The sequence below is a fragment of the Melanostigma gelatinosum genome, assembly GCF_949748355.1.
Source record: "Melanostigma gelatinosum genome assembly, chromosome: 11".
Taxonomy (NCBI): Eukaryota; Metazoa; Chordata; class Actinopteri; order Perciformes; family Zoarcidae; genus Melanostigma; species Melanostigma gelatinosum.
This window is the reverse complement of record NC_136644.1, coordinates 8894749-8913262: the sequence shown is the minus strand read 5'-3', so window position 1 is coordinate 8913262 and position 18514 is coordinate 8894749. Positions and strand designations below refer to the sequence as shown.

The following is an 18514-nucleotide window of genomic DNA, read 5'->3' as shown; positions in this document are numbered from 1 at the left end:
GTTTGCTTGATGCATCTCTTCATACTGTGTACATGTCCATCCGTCCACCTGAGTGACTGTTGTTGGTGAATTATTCCATTTATGTACCTGTAATGTGAAGCTAAGAAGTAATTATTTGTAAATATTTGCCATAATTTTATTGGTCCTTCAGAATAAAAAATAATTTTTTGGAAGTTACAGTTTCCGTGTCAGTACTTGGCTACGAATGTGCCCGTGTTTTTCTTGCATAGAGACAGAACACACGCACACCTATTGCCACATTCCTCCACGTCCAGCGTCAGCCTGGACACACGGAGACTTGTCTCAGTGTGACAGCTGTGCAGCTTTCATCCTGGGGACACATCTCGGGGCATCTATCTGGAGGCGAGGATTGTGTGTGTGTGTGGGGGGGGTGGGGGTGGGGGGGGGGGGGGGCGCACAGCTAAACCCCCTCCTTCTCCTCACCCCACCACTTGGAGTGAACGGAGAGTCCCAGTGCTGCAGTCTTGGCTGCTGGCCGAGTCCAGGAGGGGGCAGAGGTGCGTGTGTGTGTGTGTGTGTGTGTGTGTAGAGGGGACTAAGAGGAGGAGGAGGAAGGGGGAGAGGGGTGATAATAGGACACAAGCCACGACATGGCGACAATACGCCACACACACAGAAAACAGCACAAACCCAGCTTGAGACACAGGCCGGGCTGTCCACAGTTTGGGTGCCTGCCCAGGACTGCAAAACGGCACAGTGCGCTTGCTTGTGTGTGTGTGTGTGTGTGTGTGTGTGTGCAAGCTCATTTTGGTTCCTCAACAACTAAAGGCAGCCCTGTAAGAATTAATCATATGGTAAATATTTGTAAAGATTGTTTTATTCCAGCAATCAGGGTTGGAATAACCCTCTATGGGGCCAAGGGCAAACATGAGCTGTGGGCCCCAAGTGGGCCCTTCCACACATACATGTCCTCCCATTCCAATGCCATGGCAACTAATCAGAAGGTAGCCCCGCCCTAAAGCATACCTCGAAATGGACCATCATTCACTAAATGAACATCATGCTGTATTGAAGAAGACTTGAAACTAGAGGTTGAGACATAAACTCATGTTTACAATGTTTACTGAGGTAATAAATCAAGTGAGAAGTAGAGTCATTTTCTCATAGACTTCTATACAATCACACTTCTTTTTGCACTGAAGGAGTCGCCCCCTGCTGGTTAGAAGACAGACTGCAAGGTTAAGAAGTCAATCTTTTTTTATATATGATTTGCTTTCTTTCCTAAATTGGTGGAATCATGATAAGAGTGGACCAGCATCTACATTTTGTACAACCGCAATATAATACCACGATATAATACCACGATATAATACCACAATATAATACCACAATATAATACAAAAAGCACAAAAATACAATGACATACATTTTAGGTTGAGTGTTTAGCAAGACGCTATTGAGTTGCATTGTGGGAATTGCAGGATCCAGTATTTTTTGGAGCTTTACTCATGCTGGGGACTAAAAGTCGACCTTTGTTGCTTCGGTTTTGATGTTTTGTTTCTTTTTTATCTGTCACTTACAACATCAGCTAAAAGTGTAATTTATTCAAACAGTCTCCCTCTGCACTTACGATGCATGTAACAAAGCTATAAGACGATTAAGGTGTGGAAGGAAAGTTTCATTTTGCACTGCCGTAGTTTAAAGAACTATGCAAGTAGACTACTCAAAATTGGACCAAAACGCTGTTTGACTGACAGGTGCAGAGCCGACATGTGATCCGTCAGATCAATGTCGGCTTGAAAAACAAGAGTTTGACAGTGTTCTGTTAGTTAGAAAGCAGTGCCACACCCTCTGCCCTCTTCACTCTCCCCCTATTACATAACATGACTAGGCATTGCCATGTTCTACCTCTCCTCCTCCTCCTCCTCCTCCTCTCTGGCTTTCATACAAGAGCAGGAGACAGACAACAGTGGTACTTATGGAGGCCAAGAAGTCATGCAAATTAACGTCAGTCAGCATCAGTGTGTTTTGGCCCTCCAGAGCCCCTGTAGGGAGGAGGTGTGGGGCCAACTGAGTATAATTGGGCCTCAGCTGATTAGTGAAGAGGGGCTCATACAGGATAGGGGGGGGGGTGAGATGCTGAAGAGATATTAGGAGTGAGAGAGCAGAACCTTTGAATGAAAGAGGAGAAGGAAGAGAGAAGCTGACAGAACATACAGAGGGAAAGGATGGAGCAGGGAGTGTTTGAGCGTCATTCGCTGAAAAGAAGTCAGACCACAAGCAGTCAGATGATTATACAAGTGTTAACAAACACAAGAACGTCAATATTGGATGATTCTGCAACACCTCGCACTAATGCCTCCAACTTTTTTCTCTACAATATCTGCACACACCAATATCTGCCTCATGTCATCAAGGAGAGACTTCTTGCACTGGTAATGGGATTGGGAATAAATGAGGCCCAGAATTGTCCATTATAGACGGGATTCTTTAGGATATTGGGCTGCAATCTGTACGTAGGAAGTGGACACAGTCACTGTGACGTTTCCCATTGTTTTGTGGACTGAATAAAACAGTCTGTGAATAAAACGGTTTATTCCAGCAATCAGGGCTGGAATAACTCTCTATGGGGCCAGGGGCAAACATGAGATGGGGGCCCCGAGTGGGCTTCGGTTGAACTATGTCACCCCATGACATTTAAAACACTGATGAGGGATTGCGAGCCCACATCGCTTCATTTTAAAGGGTCACGAGGAAGTTCCAATCTCACTTCCACGTGTAATTGCATGCATGTCGCCTATATCTATCAACACCTTTCGGGTTTTATCGCTGAGCAAGCACTTCTTTTTGCATCGGGGAGAAGCAAGCCAGTCCACCGTTTGGTCGGACTGTTTGCTCATCAAATGAGGAGAATCTCTGACACACTAATGGCGCAACAAAACAAAAAAAACAGTGGTTTGACCTTATCACAGAAGACATTTGGACCTCACAGAATGAGCCGTTACATGCCTCCCATTGCCCTTTACGGCAGCGTCCATGTTCACACACTGACGCCACACAGATGCATTACACACAGTGGTAAAGATGAGCGAGGCTTGTACAGAGTGCTTATGTGCTGTCCATCATTAAGGCCCTTCGCGCACACCAGAAATGAAGGTGACACGTAGTTCCCCCCCCCCCCCCTCTCACCCATCACTCACAATCCCTCACAACAGATACTACATGTAACAAATGTCAAATGTCAAATGTGTGTGTGTGTGTGTGTGTGTGTGTGTGTGTGTGTGTGTGTGTGTGTGTGTGTGTGTGTGTGTGTGTGTGTGTGTGTGTACATGTCTGTGCGTGTGAGTGTCGGAACCATTGGCAGGCTTGTTGAACTAATAGCCTAACTAATGTGTCTACATTCCCTCCCCCCTCTCCTTACCTCCCTCACCCACTCTTCCCACTGCAAAACTGACATCTATGAACTGAGCAGAGGAAGGAGGGAGGGAGGGAGAAAAGAGGGGGGGGAAAAAGAGGAGAAGAGTGGGTTGACAAGCGGCGGACCCTCTCGCCCTCCCGTCTGACTCCGTCTATCTCCCCCTCTCTCCCTGAGGGTTTGTCTCTGAGGGTAGCGCTATGATGAATAGGCCTGTCTTAGCTAACCTAGCGGAGACCAATTAGAGAGAGAGAGAGAGAAAAAGAAAAAAGAAACTGAAAAACAATGAGAGAAACTGAAGCAAAAGGGGAGAGCGGGAGGAAGGGCAGAAAGGTTAAAAGGGAGGTAGGATGGGGTAAAGTGGAAAGTTTAAGACAAAGCATGTTGGTGTACTGTTGTGTGTGTGTGTGTGTGTGTGTGTGTAGGTGTGTGTGGAAGAGCTGTCAGTGCTGAGGGAGAGGCAGCATGAGGGGCTGGCCTCTTAAGTCTTAACCTCGTCTGCTGCTGCAGGAAAGGCTTTGACAGCAGAGACGCACAAACAGGACCGATGCTCGAAAAACACCTCCTCCTCCTCCTCCTCCTCCTCCTCCTCCTCCTCTTCCTCCTCCTCTTCCTCCTCCTCCTCCTCCTCCTCCTGAGAAACCTTTCACTGCCGCGCTCCTCGTTCTTCCCCTCCCCTTCCCTCCTCCTGCTGCTGGTTATTCTGTTGGTCCTATATATGTTGGCATCTTTTTTTCTAGTTTTTTTTTTTAAATCAATAAAATAACTGATGTCCGCATCCCTGATTGATTGTTGCTATTGGTGTTTGCTGCAGTGTTTTTGAACCACAGACTGTACACAAGAAGGGGACACAGTCACAGTGGTGTTGCCCATTGGTTTGTGGACTATGAATTGAAGCCTCAAGTTTGAAATTTCAGCCGTCGCCATCTCCCCGTCCTCCTTCCTCAACGAATTACCGGCCTCTCCCTCCCCCCAACTCTGAGACAATTACAAACATCCCTCTTCCCGTTTATCACCGACAATTAAACAGCACGGACGGAGGCGACTTCATGAGCAGAGAGTTGAGGGCGAGGAGAGACGAGCGAGTCGGCAGTGAGAAAGACAGAGGAAGGCTGACAGCACAATTAAGGTTTTTAATTCTCTGCTTGAGTGGGCCGGTCCAGTCTTTATGCTAATTAGAATGCCACGGCCGTGTAATAAATCTCTCTGATCCAGCCTCATTTCCCTTCTGTCTGTCTCTCTCACAACAGCGCAGAAAGTTCACCCACTACTTCCACCTTTTCGGCTGGAGTGCTCATAGTTTCGATACAATTGTGTTTTTTTCATGCAGTTTTGAACGCTTCCCAGAGATCTGAGGGTTCCACAAGCGTGGCGGCCTCCGCCATTTACTGGTTGGCCAAGCATTCGCCGCCTTGCCTCAACGACGGTACGACTTGTAGTTTCGCTCCCTGTTAACTCGCTTTATTAGTGTTTTCAAAGAAATATGGTTTGCACGCCTTGCAAACACATCTACGGGCAATGAATGCAGAAAACATTTTCTCATTCCTCTCCCCCTCTTGCCTTATCCGCTCATCTCCATTTGACGGACATGTCTAATGACAACATCTGCGGATAGAAAACAGCACAACAATCCGCAGATAATTGGGGGGGGGGGCCGCGCTTAAAGACGACGGGGAAAATGAGAGGGCTAAGTGCACAACTGTACACTTGTTTGTTAAAGTAGCAACTAGCAGATATATTTTCACCCTCATTTAGATCACGAGGACGTACGCTAATCAGTGCTTCTTTTTTTTGTGTCAGTTGTTTGCTACAAAGTGTCCCAAAGCCAATTTAAACACAAAATCTGTGGGAAATAAGAAACTGCAGTTGCATGTTCATTAAATAAATGAAGGTGGAAGCAGGTTCAAGCTGATTTTTACTTGAAGAAACACAACGAGAACATTTTACAGCAGAGTTAGTCTCGCTGCACATCCGTGTGACCGAACAGCCCCAGCCTGGTTTTGGTGTGAGGCCTCTCCAGGTACAAAACTCTCTCGTCTGCCGCGTCACCGTCGGCCATCTTGTGCTGCGTGAGGGTCAAAATGGCCACCGCCCCCACCACCAGGGCCAGGTGGATCAGGTACAGGGCGACACGGAGGCCCGTTAGCAGCAGATGGACACAGACAGTGGCGACACACCAAGGCCAGGCCAGGAGCAGCAGCAGGGAGTGATGCAGGGAGCTGAGGACAAGAGCCGGGACGGACAGGACGAGTCTGAGCAGCGCGGACGCCAGCCAGGAGTACAGAGACAGAGGGGACAAGAGGAGCGACGCCACGGCCTCGCTCACCGAAGCGGCCTAAAAGAAGAAAATGCAAAGTTGACGACGTGATAACTGATGAAAAGGGGCCGATGACGGAGCAACATCAAAGTATATTTGGAGTCGTGGCTCTTTCAGCTCCGTTTTGGTCTCCACCAACTATATATCTGGCTCTTTAGCTTCACTATGTTCACCAGCTAGTCGCCTTTATTTTTAGTAAAAAAGAAAACATGGGGTGTAAGGGTATGACATGCAACAAAACGTGCTGAAATCCAACCACATTCACCCACCAGGGCTCTCCAGAATATTAAATATGAAAGGTTCTTTTAGGCCTGGAGGTAAAAAAATAAAGTTAAAAAAAAAACAAATCTCTTATTCCTTTAAATATCCCGACCCCCAAGTCGTGAACCTCTATATATAAAGCACGTGTAGGCCCTAATTACTTCAACCTACCTCACAAGGATTTCCATGCAAGCTGTCATCGGACATCTGAGCCTTTCGAAGCCCTGAAAAATAAAGCAATGGACAGATATGCAGTCAGAGGAACAAAACGAAATGGAGGATGTGTCATGCAGCTGCCTCACAAAACAAAAACTGCAAGCAAAATTATTGGACCGTATCAGTGTAACAGCTCTGCTCAAAAAAACATAAACTCACATAGGAAAAGGAGAATGAGAACGGCTGTCAGCAGGAGCCTCATCTCTCTCAAGCCTGAGAAGAACAAACAAAACCAGTGAACACAAATCTGATGTAATCTGTCGGAGCATTCAAGAAGGAATTCTACCTACTGGGTTTCAGCTCCAGCCTCGCACTGCTCCCCACTCTGCAAAGTTCCTCAGCTTCAACTCATTAATAATCCTCAGACATGCCCTCTTGGTCTGGTTTTCAAAGCTGTTTCAAACAAGCATGGACTGAACTTCACAACATGAGAATAGAGATTGCAGTGCCCCCTGCTTGAATGGAGGCACAACGACAAGAATCAGTTAATTTCACTTCATTTATATTCGCAGACCTACAGGATTTTTTTATTATTATTATTATTATTATAGGAGGAAACAGTGACTCATCTACCTTATCAGCAAATGAACTCAAAACACCTGCAAAGGTTTGCTGAGCCTTTAAATGGTCTCAGTCTGGTTCATAGGCTACACAATCATGGGGAAGACATTGGCACCATTCACAAGGAGGGTAAGCCATGCACAAAAGGTCATTGCTAAAGAAGCTGGCTGTTCACGGGGGGCTGTATCCAAGCATATTAATGGAAGGTTGAGTGGAAGGAAAACGTGTGGTAGAAGGTGCACAAGCAACAGGGATAACCGCAGCCTTGTGATGATTGTGAAGCAAAGCCCATTCAAGAATTTGGGGGAGATTCACAAGGAGTGGACTGCGGCTGGAGTCGGTGCTTCAAGAGGCACCACATACAGACGTATCCAGGACATGGGCTACAACCTTGTGTCAAGCCACTCCTGAACCAGAGACAACGTCAGAAGCGTCTTACCTGGGCTAAGTTACCTGGGCTGTTGCTCAGTGGTCCAAAGTCCTCTTTTCAGATGAAAGTACATTTTGCATTTGGAAATCAAGGTCCCAGAGTCTGGAGGCAGAGTGGAGAGGCACACAATCCAAGTTGCTTGAGGTCCAGTGTGAAGTTTCCACAGTCAGTGATGATTTGGGGAGCCATGCCATCTGCTGGTGTTGGTCCACTGTGTTTTATCAAGTCCAAAGTCAGCGCAGCCGTCTACCAGGAACATCTTAGAGCACTTCATACTTCCCTCTGCTGACAAGCTTCATGGAGATGCTGGTTTCATTTTCCAGCAGGACTTGGCACCTGCCCACACTGCCAAAAGTACCAATACCTAAGATGAGACGCCAGACCCAACAATGCAGACGAGCTGAAGGCCGCTGTCAAAGCAACCTGGGCTTCCATAACACGTCAGCAGGGCCACAGGCTGATCGCCTCCATGCCACGACGCATTGATGCAGTAATTCATGCAAAAGGAGCCTCGACCAAGTATTGAGTGCATACTGTACATGGACATAGTTTTCAGTAGGTCAACATTTCTGTATTAAAAATCCTTTTTTTTAATTGGTCTTATGTAATATTCAAATTTTCTGAGTTTGAGTACTGAATTTTGGGTTTTTATTAGCTGTAAGCCATAATCATCAATTAAAAGAAATAAACTCCGGAAATATATCACCCTGTGTGTCATGAATCTATATAATCTGAGTTTCACTTTTTGAATTGAATTACTGAAACACTTTTCGATGACATTCTAATTCATTGAGATGCAGCTGTGTGTGTGTGTGTGTGTGTGTGTGTGTGTGTGTGTGTGTGTGTGAGAAAGGTGACAGCTGGCTTTTATTCCAGCTGTTGTGCACAGCCCAGCAGGAGTCATCACAGCCACTGGAACAATATGGACGATACGGGCTGAGGTGGATGTTTTAAATATTTTATCTCTCCAACTTCAACCTTCACCTCAGTCTAAAATGTCCCCCCCCCCCCTCCCTCCCTCCCTCCCTCATCCTCAGACTCCATTAAGGTTAAACCCCCCTTATCACCTCCACCATCGTTAACCCCCCACCCCCGCTGAGATGCCAAGGAGAACCTGCCACCAATGAACGCCAATCAGAGGTTGTTCAGATGTTGCCGGCAATGCTCGTCATTATTTAGCCGTTCAGGCAGCCATAACAATCACGCTCCTGCAGCCACTTCTTACCACGATCATCCACCATTTTCGGCCTCGGGGCTAAATCACCATCTTCCACTGCGGTTATGAATGACCCAGTCTTAACTTCTCAAGGATACAATTCAGCACACTGTCTCTGTGGCAACATGTTCAGGTAAACGCATTACTTTTGCATAAAAATGCGGAGACAAAAAAAAAAAGTTTGTAGTTAAGATTCCATTGTCAAAACATGTGTATTCAACATGTGCTTTCGAACCCAAAGTATCTAAAGTGACACTCACCACTTACTTTCACTAAATACGAACGGACAGAAGCTGTCACTCAGCGAAACTATCACCATCAATCTGCCAACGAGGAGTGAAGACCGGGAGACAAACAGCAGGATGATGACAGGAGTGTAAAACACACCACTGCTCCATCAAACTGCTGAGTGAACGAAGAAAAAAAACTAAAATTCAATGTCAGTGAAGGAGATAAATTAATCTAGATCGTCCATTAACCATAAACACAAGCTTATTACACTTACGGGAAACCATTTATTTCGCTCCTTTTATGTCAACAGAAATGTGACAGACAGTAAAAACTAGACAAGCACCAATGAGAAATATAAGCAGAAGCTTCGTACAACACAACCATGTAAAAAACGAATACCACGATGGAAGAATTGTAAACATGTACATTAATGACAGTAAATTACATCTACAGGGGAGAACAACATCGAAACATAAATATGTTAATAAGCAGCCAGAAGCTATACAGTTCATAGCGTTCTCCAGCTTAATCATTATGAAGTAAAAGAACAATGCTCTCCATAAAACAAGATACGCTGTACAGGATCCTGGCATGAAATGCACCTTTCATGTAACATGTACTCTGGGGATTGCAGGCTGGCCTGAGGACAGGTTGAAATATTCACTTTGAATAATGAAGGGCTAATAATTAATGTGCTAAGACGCCTTCCCGTGTCCGAATCTGTGCATCCATCCCTGATCAGACATCATTTCTTCTTGGACACAAAAAGGCAAATGTCCATTGGACTCGGACCAGGAAGTGACGTCGTTAGGAAAGTGCAATGATTTAGATACTGGCCGAGGAGAGGATGTCCTCCACCAGGTGCTTGTAGACCCAGGCGTCTCCCTTCAGTCTCTGGCGCCGGATCCCGACGACCTCCGGCCTCTGCAGCATGCACACCTCCAGCTCAAACGCCATGGTGACCTTCCCGAAGTCGCCCCAGGTCCGACACTTCAGGGTATACCTAAAAGAAAGGCGGCGCAGGAACATTAAGATGGCATCAAACGCTGGGCCGTCTGATCAGGAGAGGGGATGTGATGCGTTATCTTCTTACCCCTTCTGTGTGAAATAAACGTTTTTCTCCGGCAGGATGGAGAGGATCTGGTTGAGGATCTGGTCTGGATTGGTCTGACTGGTCAGAGTAACATTGTACTGCGCCTAGCGGGAAAAGACGAGACAAAGAAAGTGATGCGTGCAATACTCCAGATGCAGAACGGGTGACAGGTTAGCGTGCAGGAGCAGGTCCTGCTCTCCGTACCTTGATCTTGCGCGGGCCGTCTCGCCTCTTGCTGGGGGTGAGCATGGTGATCATCTTGTCCAGGCCTCTCTCCAGGGAACCGAACACGTTTCCTCCCCTCTTCTTCTTCCCCCCGCTGTCTTCTGTCACCGCCATGTCCAACGACCGAGACCTGGGTTGGCAAACCGGGGTCTCACGTTTAGTCGCTTACCTAACCCTTCCACTAGATCGCGGGATTACATTTCAGTGTTTCAGGACAGAAGCGGGCACGATTCAGTCCAATTCTTGACTAATTTAGTTGATTAGCTCATTCAAACCGACTTTCACTGAGTGAGCGGGGCTGTTGGACGAGCAACATCCTTTAGAATTCAGTCACCGGTGAATCATGGTTTAGTCTCTTTCGGCCACCTTGAAGTCTCCAGCATTCTTAAGCTTAGTTTATACTCGCCATAGTGAAGCCGGAGCGAGGTGCCCAAGTGATCGCGGCACCTCTGAATTTTTGTAACTTGGAACACGCGATCACGTGACTGTCACAAATAGTTTACTGATAAAAGCACTATTTCCATGTCATGGGATTATACAAAGAAGGCCAATTTGTTTTAGATGCTTCAGAAATAAGTTCTCAAAAATCTAAATTTGAGTACGGTAAGTAATTCGCAGCCAAATCTGATTATTTACAGGATATTCAACCTTCGCTTCTTTACAATGCATTTAATACTTGACTTGTTTCTTTACAGGGCTTTTATGAAGGCGTTAAAGTAGCCCATGAATATGAGGCATGAGTTTGCAGATAATTTCAATTGTGGAGGTTGGTTTATGATTTCTTGCCGGTTACAACTACAGTCTATGGGCCATATAAGGGCATTTCTATGAGTTACACTTCCTGTCTTTTTGATTCTACACAGCTCATTTAGTTTGAGAGCCCTCCGACATTTCGGACAATAATGCAGCGCACAGCGTACAGATTATATACGCCTCTGTGCATGCTTGGAGCTGCAGAGGCTCGCCACGGTGCCAAGCGCGAGTACAAACAAAGCTGTACTTATGCGCTTTATCCTCCCTCCTGCCCCATCATCGTCCATATTCATCCCACTCAGCTGCTCTCACACACACGCACAAGCCTCCACTCACCTTCGCTCAGGACTGAAGGCCAGTATTTCAACGTCCGCCAGCTCCTTGAGCTCTGCTGCTCTCTTCTTAATGTGCTCTTTAGAGGCGCTGCCTCCAGCTGCAACACACACACACACACACACACACACACACACACACACACACACACACACACACACACACACACACACACACACACACACACACACACACACACACACGCACACACACACACACACACTTTAGTGGCAAGAGAACACATGTCACTACAGCCCACGTGGGACGGTGAGCAGAGGAAAGAGACAGCTACACCTGTCACAGCACACACCTAGGGACACACACAGACCACAGTGGTTGTGTGTGTGTGGACAAGTTTGTCAGAGGCAGCATGTCCACTCTGCAGCTTAGAGAACGGAAGGCTGTGAGGAGAGCAGCGCCGAGCCAGATTCCAAAGGTTTAACACCAAACAGGTCGGCTGCAGGCATCACGTTTATAGAGGAAACTAATGAGGCCGGACATCTGCGCAGAGAATTCACTTTGACAAATAATTAAGACTTCAATGATCCTCCATTCATATTCGCGTCCTTCATTTATAGACCAGTGAACAGAATTAGCTCCCTGATAATAACCTCAGCTTCGAGTTGACAGAGATAAGTGTGCATGTGTCCGTTTCCAGTGGTTTCAGTCATGACAGCTAAATCGTTGGAAATATGAGAGGCTTTGGAGTAAAAACCGGCCCAATAAATGAGTTTATTACCAGAAGACAATTTACTTGCAAATGTGTGGCATGTGGACAGGGCACTTGTGATTACGAGAGCCGCGTGAAGGCTGAGCGAGGGAACGAATAAATGGAAGAGAGCGACGCGGAGAGGGACAGCTGGCTCATGCAAATAATCTAATGGAGAATGTGCATCAAGGGCTTGTGTTTGGAACACAAAAAAACCAATTACAGTATACAAATAAAGCGCATGATGAACTGAAGCTCTGTGTTGTCTGTCACTCATTACTGCCACGGGTCCCCTTACCTTTAGGTGTGACTGCGTTGGTTTTGGTGCCATTGACGTGAGCATTTTGGTTGGGCGTGGTCAACACGTTCTTGTTGGGCCGTGCGCTCTTCTTACTGGAAGCAGGAGTGCGAGGAGGAGGCAACGCAAATATCTCGACGTCTTTCTCCTGCACGGTGATGTTCTCCTTGTTCTCCTTGTTCTCGCAGGCTCGCTCTTGGTCTCGGTTCCTCCTGTCCTGGCGGTGCTGTGCTGCGGTCCGGCCCCTCTCTGGGGTCGGGCTGTAAGCGTACCTTTTCTCCGCTGGTCTCTTTGGGAACACGGAGAAGAGAGAAACGTGGTGAGGAGATTTTTTTTCCTTCTTCCTCTTGATGGTAAAGAGTCGGCACAAGTGTGCTCCAACTTCCGCATACCGCGTCTTTGTGGTTCACTGCTCCATCGGGCTGACCTCGGACTCCCTTGGGTGTGTATTTCTTGACTTGAATCCACGGGCAGTCGTCGATGTAGTCCGAGCCAAAGTCCAGAGAACCCGCAATCTTCAGATCGTCCTCGTCCTCGCTGAAGTGAAGGGCCCCCCTCGCCTGGAAACGAGAGAGAAAATAAGACAAAAATATCACACAAAAAACACTTGGTACTGGGAAACAGGAAGTACTTCAGGTGTACAGGGTAGAGACGTAAAGACAGTCAGTAGCCCAGAGAAAGAACAAAGCATTTTGGGAGTCGTGGCACCGAGTCTGACCCGGTGCAGTGGAGAGCAGGAGTCCTCACACACGGTCGGCTCGGGGCGCAGGCGGACAGGTTTGCCCCTCTGCTTCTTTGACAGCAGCAGCAGGTAGGTGGCTGTAGTCTGGTCGTACTGCCACTGTGGGAGTTCATTTGTGTTAGACTGCGTATCTCACAGAGAGAGAATGTAAAATATCATGTTTGCACAGAATACGAGGGGTGCAAACATGATTGACAAGCGTAGTTCTTTCTCTCTCTCACCATTCACGACACAAGAAAATCAACAGATGATGAAGTGACAAACATTGAAATGTGAGCACAAACACACCTCCTCGACCAGCGCCGTGGTGCTCCCCCTCGATCGCTTCATGTTGACAGCCATCTCGGTGATACAGTCCTCGTCGATGTGGCCGAGCTACAGAGGAGACCAGGTACGTTCACGCAAAATCAAAGACAGTTTTTGTCCCCCACATTTCTTATTTGTAAGCACGAAAACAGCAATACTCAAATAATTATACATTTTAAGGATTATGGAATTGTTTCAGGGAAATGGTGTGGTGACTGAAAAGAAATTGGAACAATAACTAAATGGATCGAATAAACAGTTTGAATTCAAAAGAAACGTGTTAAAGTCTGCAGTCGTGCAGTTCTGTTTGTATGTTTGTGTCCGTATTTGTAAAGCAGTGCGTTTCCTGTGTGGTGTGCGTGTGTGTGTGTGTGTGTGTGTGTGTGTGTGTGTGTACCGGCTGCCTGCTACGCCACTCCACGGGGCTGTTGTAGTCTGTTATCGCCCACGGATGGTCCAGCAGCTGTCGAACTGTCAGACGCCGCTTGGGGTCCACCTACAGGACGCACATGGAAACTACAACTCAATACGCAAGAGACCACACATCCAACAAGCTGCAGCATGTTTAAAATACTGCACATGTTGTATAAATTATATTCCAATTATGTAAATTACAAATGGCTTCTTCTCCTCTATTCTAGCAAGTTGATGCGTCGATGTGTGTTGATGAGTTCCACCGTTGTGCAGTGAGACGTTTCTGTGAAATAGCTAAAAAGGGAACGACGGGGGGGAGAGTGCGATTGTTTGTGTACCTGCATCATCTGGTTGAGGAGCAGGACACTACCTGGAGACAGCCACTGGGGGTTATCATATTTACCTCTCTGAAGAGGCACAAAAACACATAATGAAACGTGAATACACTAGAGACAGAGGCAAACGTAAATGTTCTCTGCTTTTGGGATTTGATTAATATCCCATGAACCATTAGAGCACACAATCACTGCAGGAAATGGACACAAGATATTTAAGAGGAACACCAGGATCCAATATTTTTCACACGTCAAATAATAAAATAAAAACACTTTGCTTTACATAGTTGGGGGTTCAGCATTTCAAATGAGCTGAAATACTAAACAGCTGGGACCGTGTCAGTGCTCTTACTGTAATCTTCCTGTAGAGGACCATGCAGTTGTCGTCATCAAAGGGTAGGTATCCACAGAGAAGGGCAAACAGCAGCACCCCCATGCTCCACACATCCGCCTGGAGGTTACACAGCACGCAGCAGTATTTTCAGCTTTACAGTTAGGATTTCACAGCTCAGTTACACCGAGTCATGCACCAGTGAATGTGATCAGTGCACCATGAAAAAAGGGCAGAATTGGAAGTGGAACAGGCAGGTAATCATGACTTTTTTAGTGGAAATACAAATGCGAGGTTGGTTTTTTTTGCATTTAAGGGCAACCGCAGTGGCTCTAAATGTTGGAAACAGTAGCATGCATGTCTCACCTCTGAACCAATATAGGCTTTTCCCTGGATGAGTTCAGGAGCAGCGTACGCAGGACTCCCGCAACACGTCATCAGCTCATAACCCAAACCTCCCTAGAAGAGAGATAACCACATACACATTGTGGTGGGAGCCACCAAATAGATTTGCCACCATGTTTATGCTTTCTATCCCTTTCTCATCACTTGATCGAACAGATAACGGGTATGATACTTTTGCCACAAACACAACGAGACGGGGAAAGTTGGTGATTTACCTTCGGTTTGGCACACAATCCAAAGTCTATGAGCTTTAAGTTGTGGTCTTCATCAAGCAGCAGGTTTTCCTGCAGTTCAAGACGGGCATGGCAGCAGACGTTAAGACCAGCATGCAGTCACAGAAAAGCAGACACATTTTGTTGTCGTGTCACATCCTCTCAGTCACGCGCAGTCAGTGGTGGTCTTTACCGGTTTGAGGTCTCTGTGTGCGTATCCCTGGCTGTGGACGTAGGCCATCGCAGACACAATCTGTCTGAAGAACACCCTGGTCTCCTCCTCTGACAGACGGTCTTTTGCTATGATGTAGTCGAACAACTCCCCACCTGGACAGTACTGAGATTTTAAAGAAAGGGACAGATGTCCTGTTACCAAACAGGACGATGTCACATTCCCACTCACACACAGTGTCTGTGTGTTGAATGCTCACCTCCAGCACCATGAAGATCTGGGTGGAAGTCTCTATGACCTGGTAGAGACGACAGACGTGCTGATGACTCAGGTTCTTCATGGCCTCGATCTCCAACTTCACACGGGGCAGGTCATCCTGGGGGGTGACAGACAGTTTGTTGTTTTTATTAATGTACAATTTGGTTTTTTAATGTTTGATTTTTAAATTGCTCAATTTTTTTATGACAATTAATGATTGCATGCAGAAAACAAGGACATCAGCAAACATGGGCATCCAGATATATCATGAAGAATAAAGAACTAAATAAAGACAGATCAGAGGAATCATACTGTGATTAACAGGAACATATTCTGTCACCATTTTTGCTGAATTCTGATTTCTAAATAATGACTTCTGTAAAATTGATATTTAGATTAATATTTTAACTATTGTGAATAATTGTATATGATGTAATGCATTATAATGTTCTAAGAGTTGATTGCAATGATAATAATTTTGAAATATTTTTTGCATGCATCTGCCATGTGTATAATTGTTGCCTTTCTTTGTGTCATATCATTGTAAACCATGCAATCATCACTTTGGGGTGTGGCAACTTTGCGTTGCTATTGTTTTACCTCAGGTTTCCTGTTTAATGCAAACAGATTTACCAACAACCTGAGTGTGTAAAGGGATTCTTTGACTCACCCCTAGATCCTTCTTGTTCATGATTTTAATGGCAACCTTCTCTCCCGACAAGATGTGTCGACCCAGCTTGACTTTGGCAAAGCCTCCTGACCAACACACAACGTTCATAACACACACACATCAGAGGGGACATGGCACCGACAGAGCCGCTTCACGCGCTGCCCCACATGAACGCCGTCATTACCTGAGCCGATAGTCTCATAAACCTCATAGTATCTGTTGAGCTCTTCGGCCCCGCCGTGCTCCGTTTTTTCCACAGGCATAGTCCCCGCTTCAGCCCCGCACCACGATAAACCTCTCTGCGGTGAGAGAAAGGGGTTTACAGAAGCAGTGTTAGCACTCTCGTTCGGTTCAAGATAAACATTAACAGGCAGCTAACGCCCAGCAAGCTAAATAGACGCTGAAAAGAATTGCAGCGTTAGCTGACAATACTCGTTAATATCACCAAAAACAATAGAAGGAACGTCAGTAAAACATAAGTCACTACTAGCTGACTGAATGTCGCTGTCCAACACGAATTTACCTGAATTTGTGTGAAAACGGGAGAGGAAAAATGTAAAATCAGTCAGCAACCGTACGTCATGTGGAAAAGCACTGTGGCAGAGATGTTTTGTTTCAGAAGTTTGAATTTCGCACGTCGACTGACTCCATTTCCTGCTTCCGGTTTGTGCGCGGCGCGCGCCCTTGTGGCGAATAACAGTACTGTGGCCATGAAAAAAAGAGTTTCAACTTAATGGTGCGTTTAAAGGCTGTAGGTTGAAATGTACCGCATTAAACGGACACACATTTATATTGTAGACTCTCAATATTCATTTTGTATATAGATATTTAATCAACACCTCTCTCAACAACTTTTTTATGAAGGTAGACTGCATTAGTTTCATACATACAGGGAGAATAAGGAAAGGGGACAAACAGCAAATGCATCATAGGTGCACTGCATGATACAATAAAGCAGGAAACGTCCTGTCGTGCTTTATGACGTGTGAAAATGCTGGGCAGGCTCATTTGAGCATGACCGAGGACCGAGATGGCAAGACAGTGGTGGAAGAAGTACTCAGATTGTTTACTTCAGTAAAATTAGCAATACCACAGCATGAAAATACTCAATTAGAAGTATAAGTCCTGTACTGATTTATTTTATTTACTTCAGTAGAATCTAAGTACTATCAGAACTTCATGTGTACGCAGCATTTTAATGTTCTCGGTGGTCAAGATGGAGCTGGTTAGCTGTGACATTTACCTGACGTCATGACCTCATATGCATTCATGGGCAGGTATATACAACCAGTGGGATGGAAGGCATTCTGTATGTTGCAATGGGTGACCTGCAGTGCTGCAGGCATGTGGCTGCAGCGGCTGACCAGAGAGGTGTATTTAGGGTGTCAGAAGGTGTGTGTGTCTCCCCCTTTCACGGCTCCTCCAGCCTGTAATTAGCAGAAGGTGAGAGGTAAGGTCAGAGGCCGCTGCATGTATTTGAACAGATCCCCTGTCTTTTTGTCAGCCAGCTGTAATGACTATATAGAACCACTCTCACTGTTGCAGTTTTCTTGTTGGGCTGTAAGCGCCACAGTAGTTCTCTCTTGGCCAATGTCCTACATTAAAGGTATTGGAAAGGACATCTTGCTAGTAGCAAGGCGTCTGGCAGTCAGGTCATCTCAGTCATGCATTACACTGTGAAGTATACGGAAAACATGTTTACCGGGTGCAAATGTTACATCCCGACACTTAGCCAGCACTGGCAGACAGCTGTGGAGGAATTTTTCGTGATTGATCGGTGGTCATCCTGTGTTTCTCATGGTTGTTAGGGAAGGAGTTGGTCGTACGGGAAGCAACCGGTGGTTAGGGGGCGACCAGGTGTCAGTGAGATGACAGAAACCCCTCATTTGGTTTCTGGGGGCAGCTGGCCAGGACGGGAGAGAGGGACGTCAAACAACCCACAGCTGGGGGGGAAGACGAGTGTGAGGAGAAATAGAAAAAAGAAGGGAGAGCAGAGGAAGATGAGAATAGAAAAGGGGAAAAGGAAAGACAAACGTAGAAAATCGGTTGGTATGGTGATGTAAGGACGACAAAGATTTCATTTCATGGCTGAGCTAAACCTCTATTGACTGTGTCCTTTTGCATTTTGTCTTCCTTTCCTCTTGTTTTTTTTGGCCAGCTAACACACACACACACACACACACACATTTTAAATAGTCAGATCATGTGGTTAAATCTTGTAGAAAGCAACAGAAAAAAAATCGTTTCAGGCCTTTTTTATTTTTTTTACAAAACTATCAGTAAGGGCTCGTTTATTCCCAAATCTGCATGAGCTCACATTCTTACTGCACATTCAAAACCTATTTTCAATGTACTGTAACCTTCTGTAAGCCAGTGGGTGTCCCCGCCCCCTGGGTCCTTTTATAAGATGCAACTCAGAAGAAACTCTTTGTTTTAAATGGTTGTAATGCTTTTGAGCACAAGTTCTGTTACAGTCAATGCCTTTAACAGACAGCGCAGAACTTCCACGACCAGCCTGCCAGTTTGCTGGAGGGATTGCCAGTGAAAGTCTCACACATACAAGCTTCAGATGCTGAATCAAAGCAGATTCAATGTCGTTCGGTTCATTCCGCTGCAATCGCATCAAAAGATGATAACTGTATCATCGTCA

At 46.0% G+C, this 18514-nt stretch overlaps 2 protein-coding genes across 2 annotated transcripts in view; one reads left to right on the top strand and one right to left on the bottom strand.

Annotated features, from left to right (window-relative positions):
• Positions 1 to 4759, top strand: part of rpl9 (ribosomal protein L9) — a 337328-nt gene extending 332569 nt beyond the window's left edge. Inside the window, exon 8 of the mRNA XM_079278963.1 lies at positions 4749 to 4759. The gene's annotated coding sequence lies outside the window, so the exon portion shown is untranslated. The remainder of the gene's footprint in view (positions 1 to 4748) is intronic.
• Positions 4760 to 8888: 4129 nt separating this feature from the next.
• On the bottom strand, positions 8889 to 16475 carry melk (maternal embryonic leucine zipper kinase). The gene is made up of 18 exons (XM_079277975.1): positions 16388 to 16475; positions 16049 to 16163; positions 15865 to 15950; positions 15196 to 15312; positions 14958 to 15101; positions 14768 to 14836; positions 14514 to 14606; positions 14169 to 14267; positions 13820 to 13888; positions 13465 to 13563; positions 13050 to 13136; positions 12738 to 12860; positions 12412 to 12579; positions 12020 to 12308; positions 11016 to 11112; positions 9906 to 10056; positions 9702 to 9805; positions 8889 to 9611 (listed from the first exon to the last, which is right to left on the bottom strand). The coding sequence occupies exons 2-18, from the start codon at positions 16125 to 16127 to the stop codon at positions 9434 to 9436; spliced, it is 2052 nt and encodes a 683-aa protein (XP_079134101.1). The 5' UTR covers positions 16128 to 16163; positions 16388 to 16475; the 3' UTR covers positions 8889 to 9433.
• Between the last annotated feature and the right edge of the window lie 2039 nt (positions 16476 to 18514).

Coding starts and splice junctions, on each gene's coding strand:
- melk (XM_079277975.1), bottom strand. CDS start 16,127: ATGCCTGTGGAAAAAACGGAGCACGGCGGGGCCGAAGAGCTCAACAGA. Junction 14,837..14,957: donor CACACAGAGACCTCAAACCG/GTAAAGACCACC, acceptor CTTGAACTGCAG/GAAAACCTGCTGCTTGATGA. Junction 11,113..12,019: donor CAACGCAGTCACACCTAAAG/GTAAGGGGACCC, acceptor TGTGTGTTGCAG/CTGGAGGCAGCGCCTCTAAA.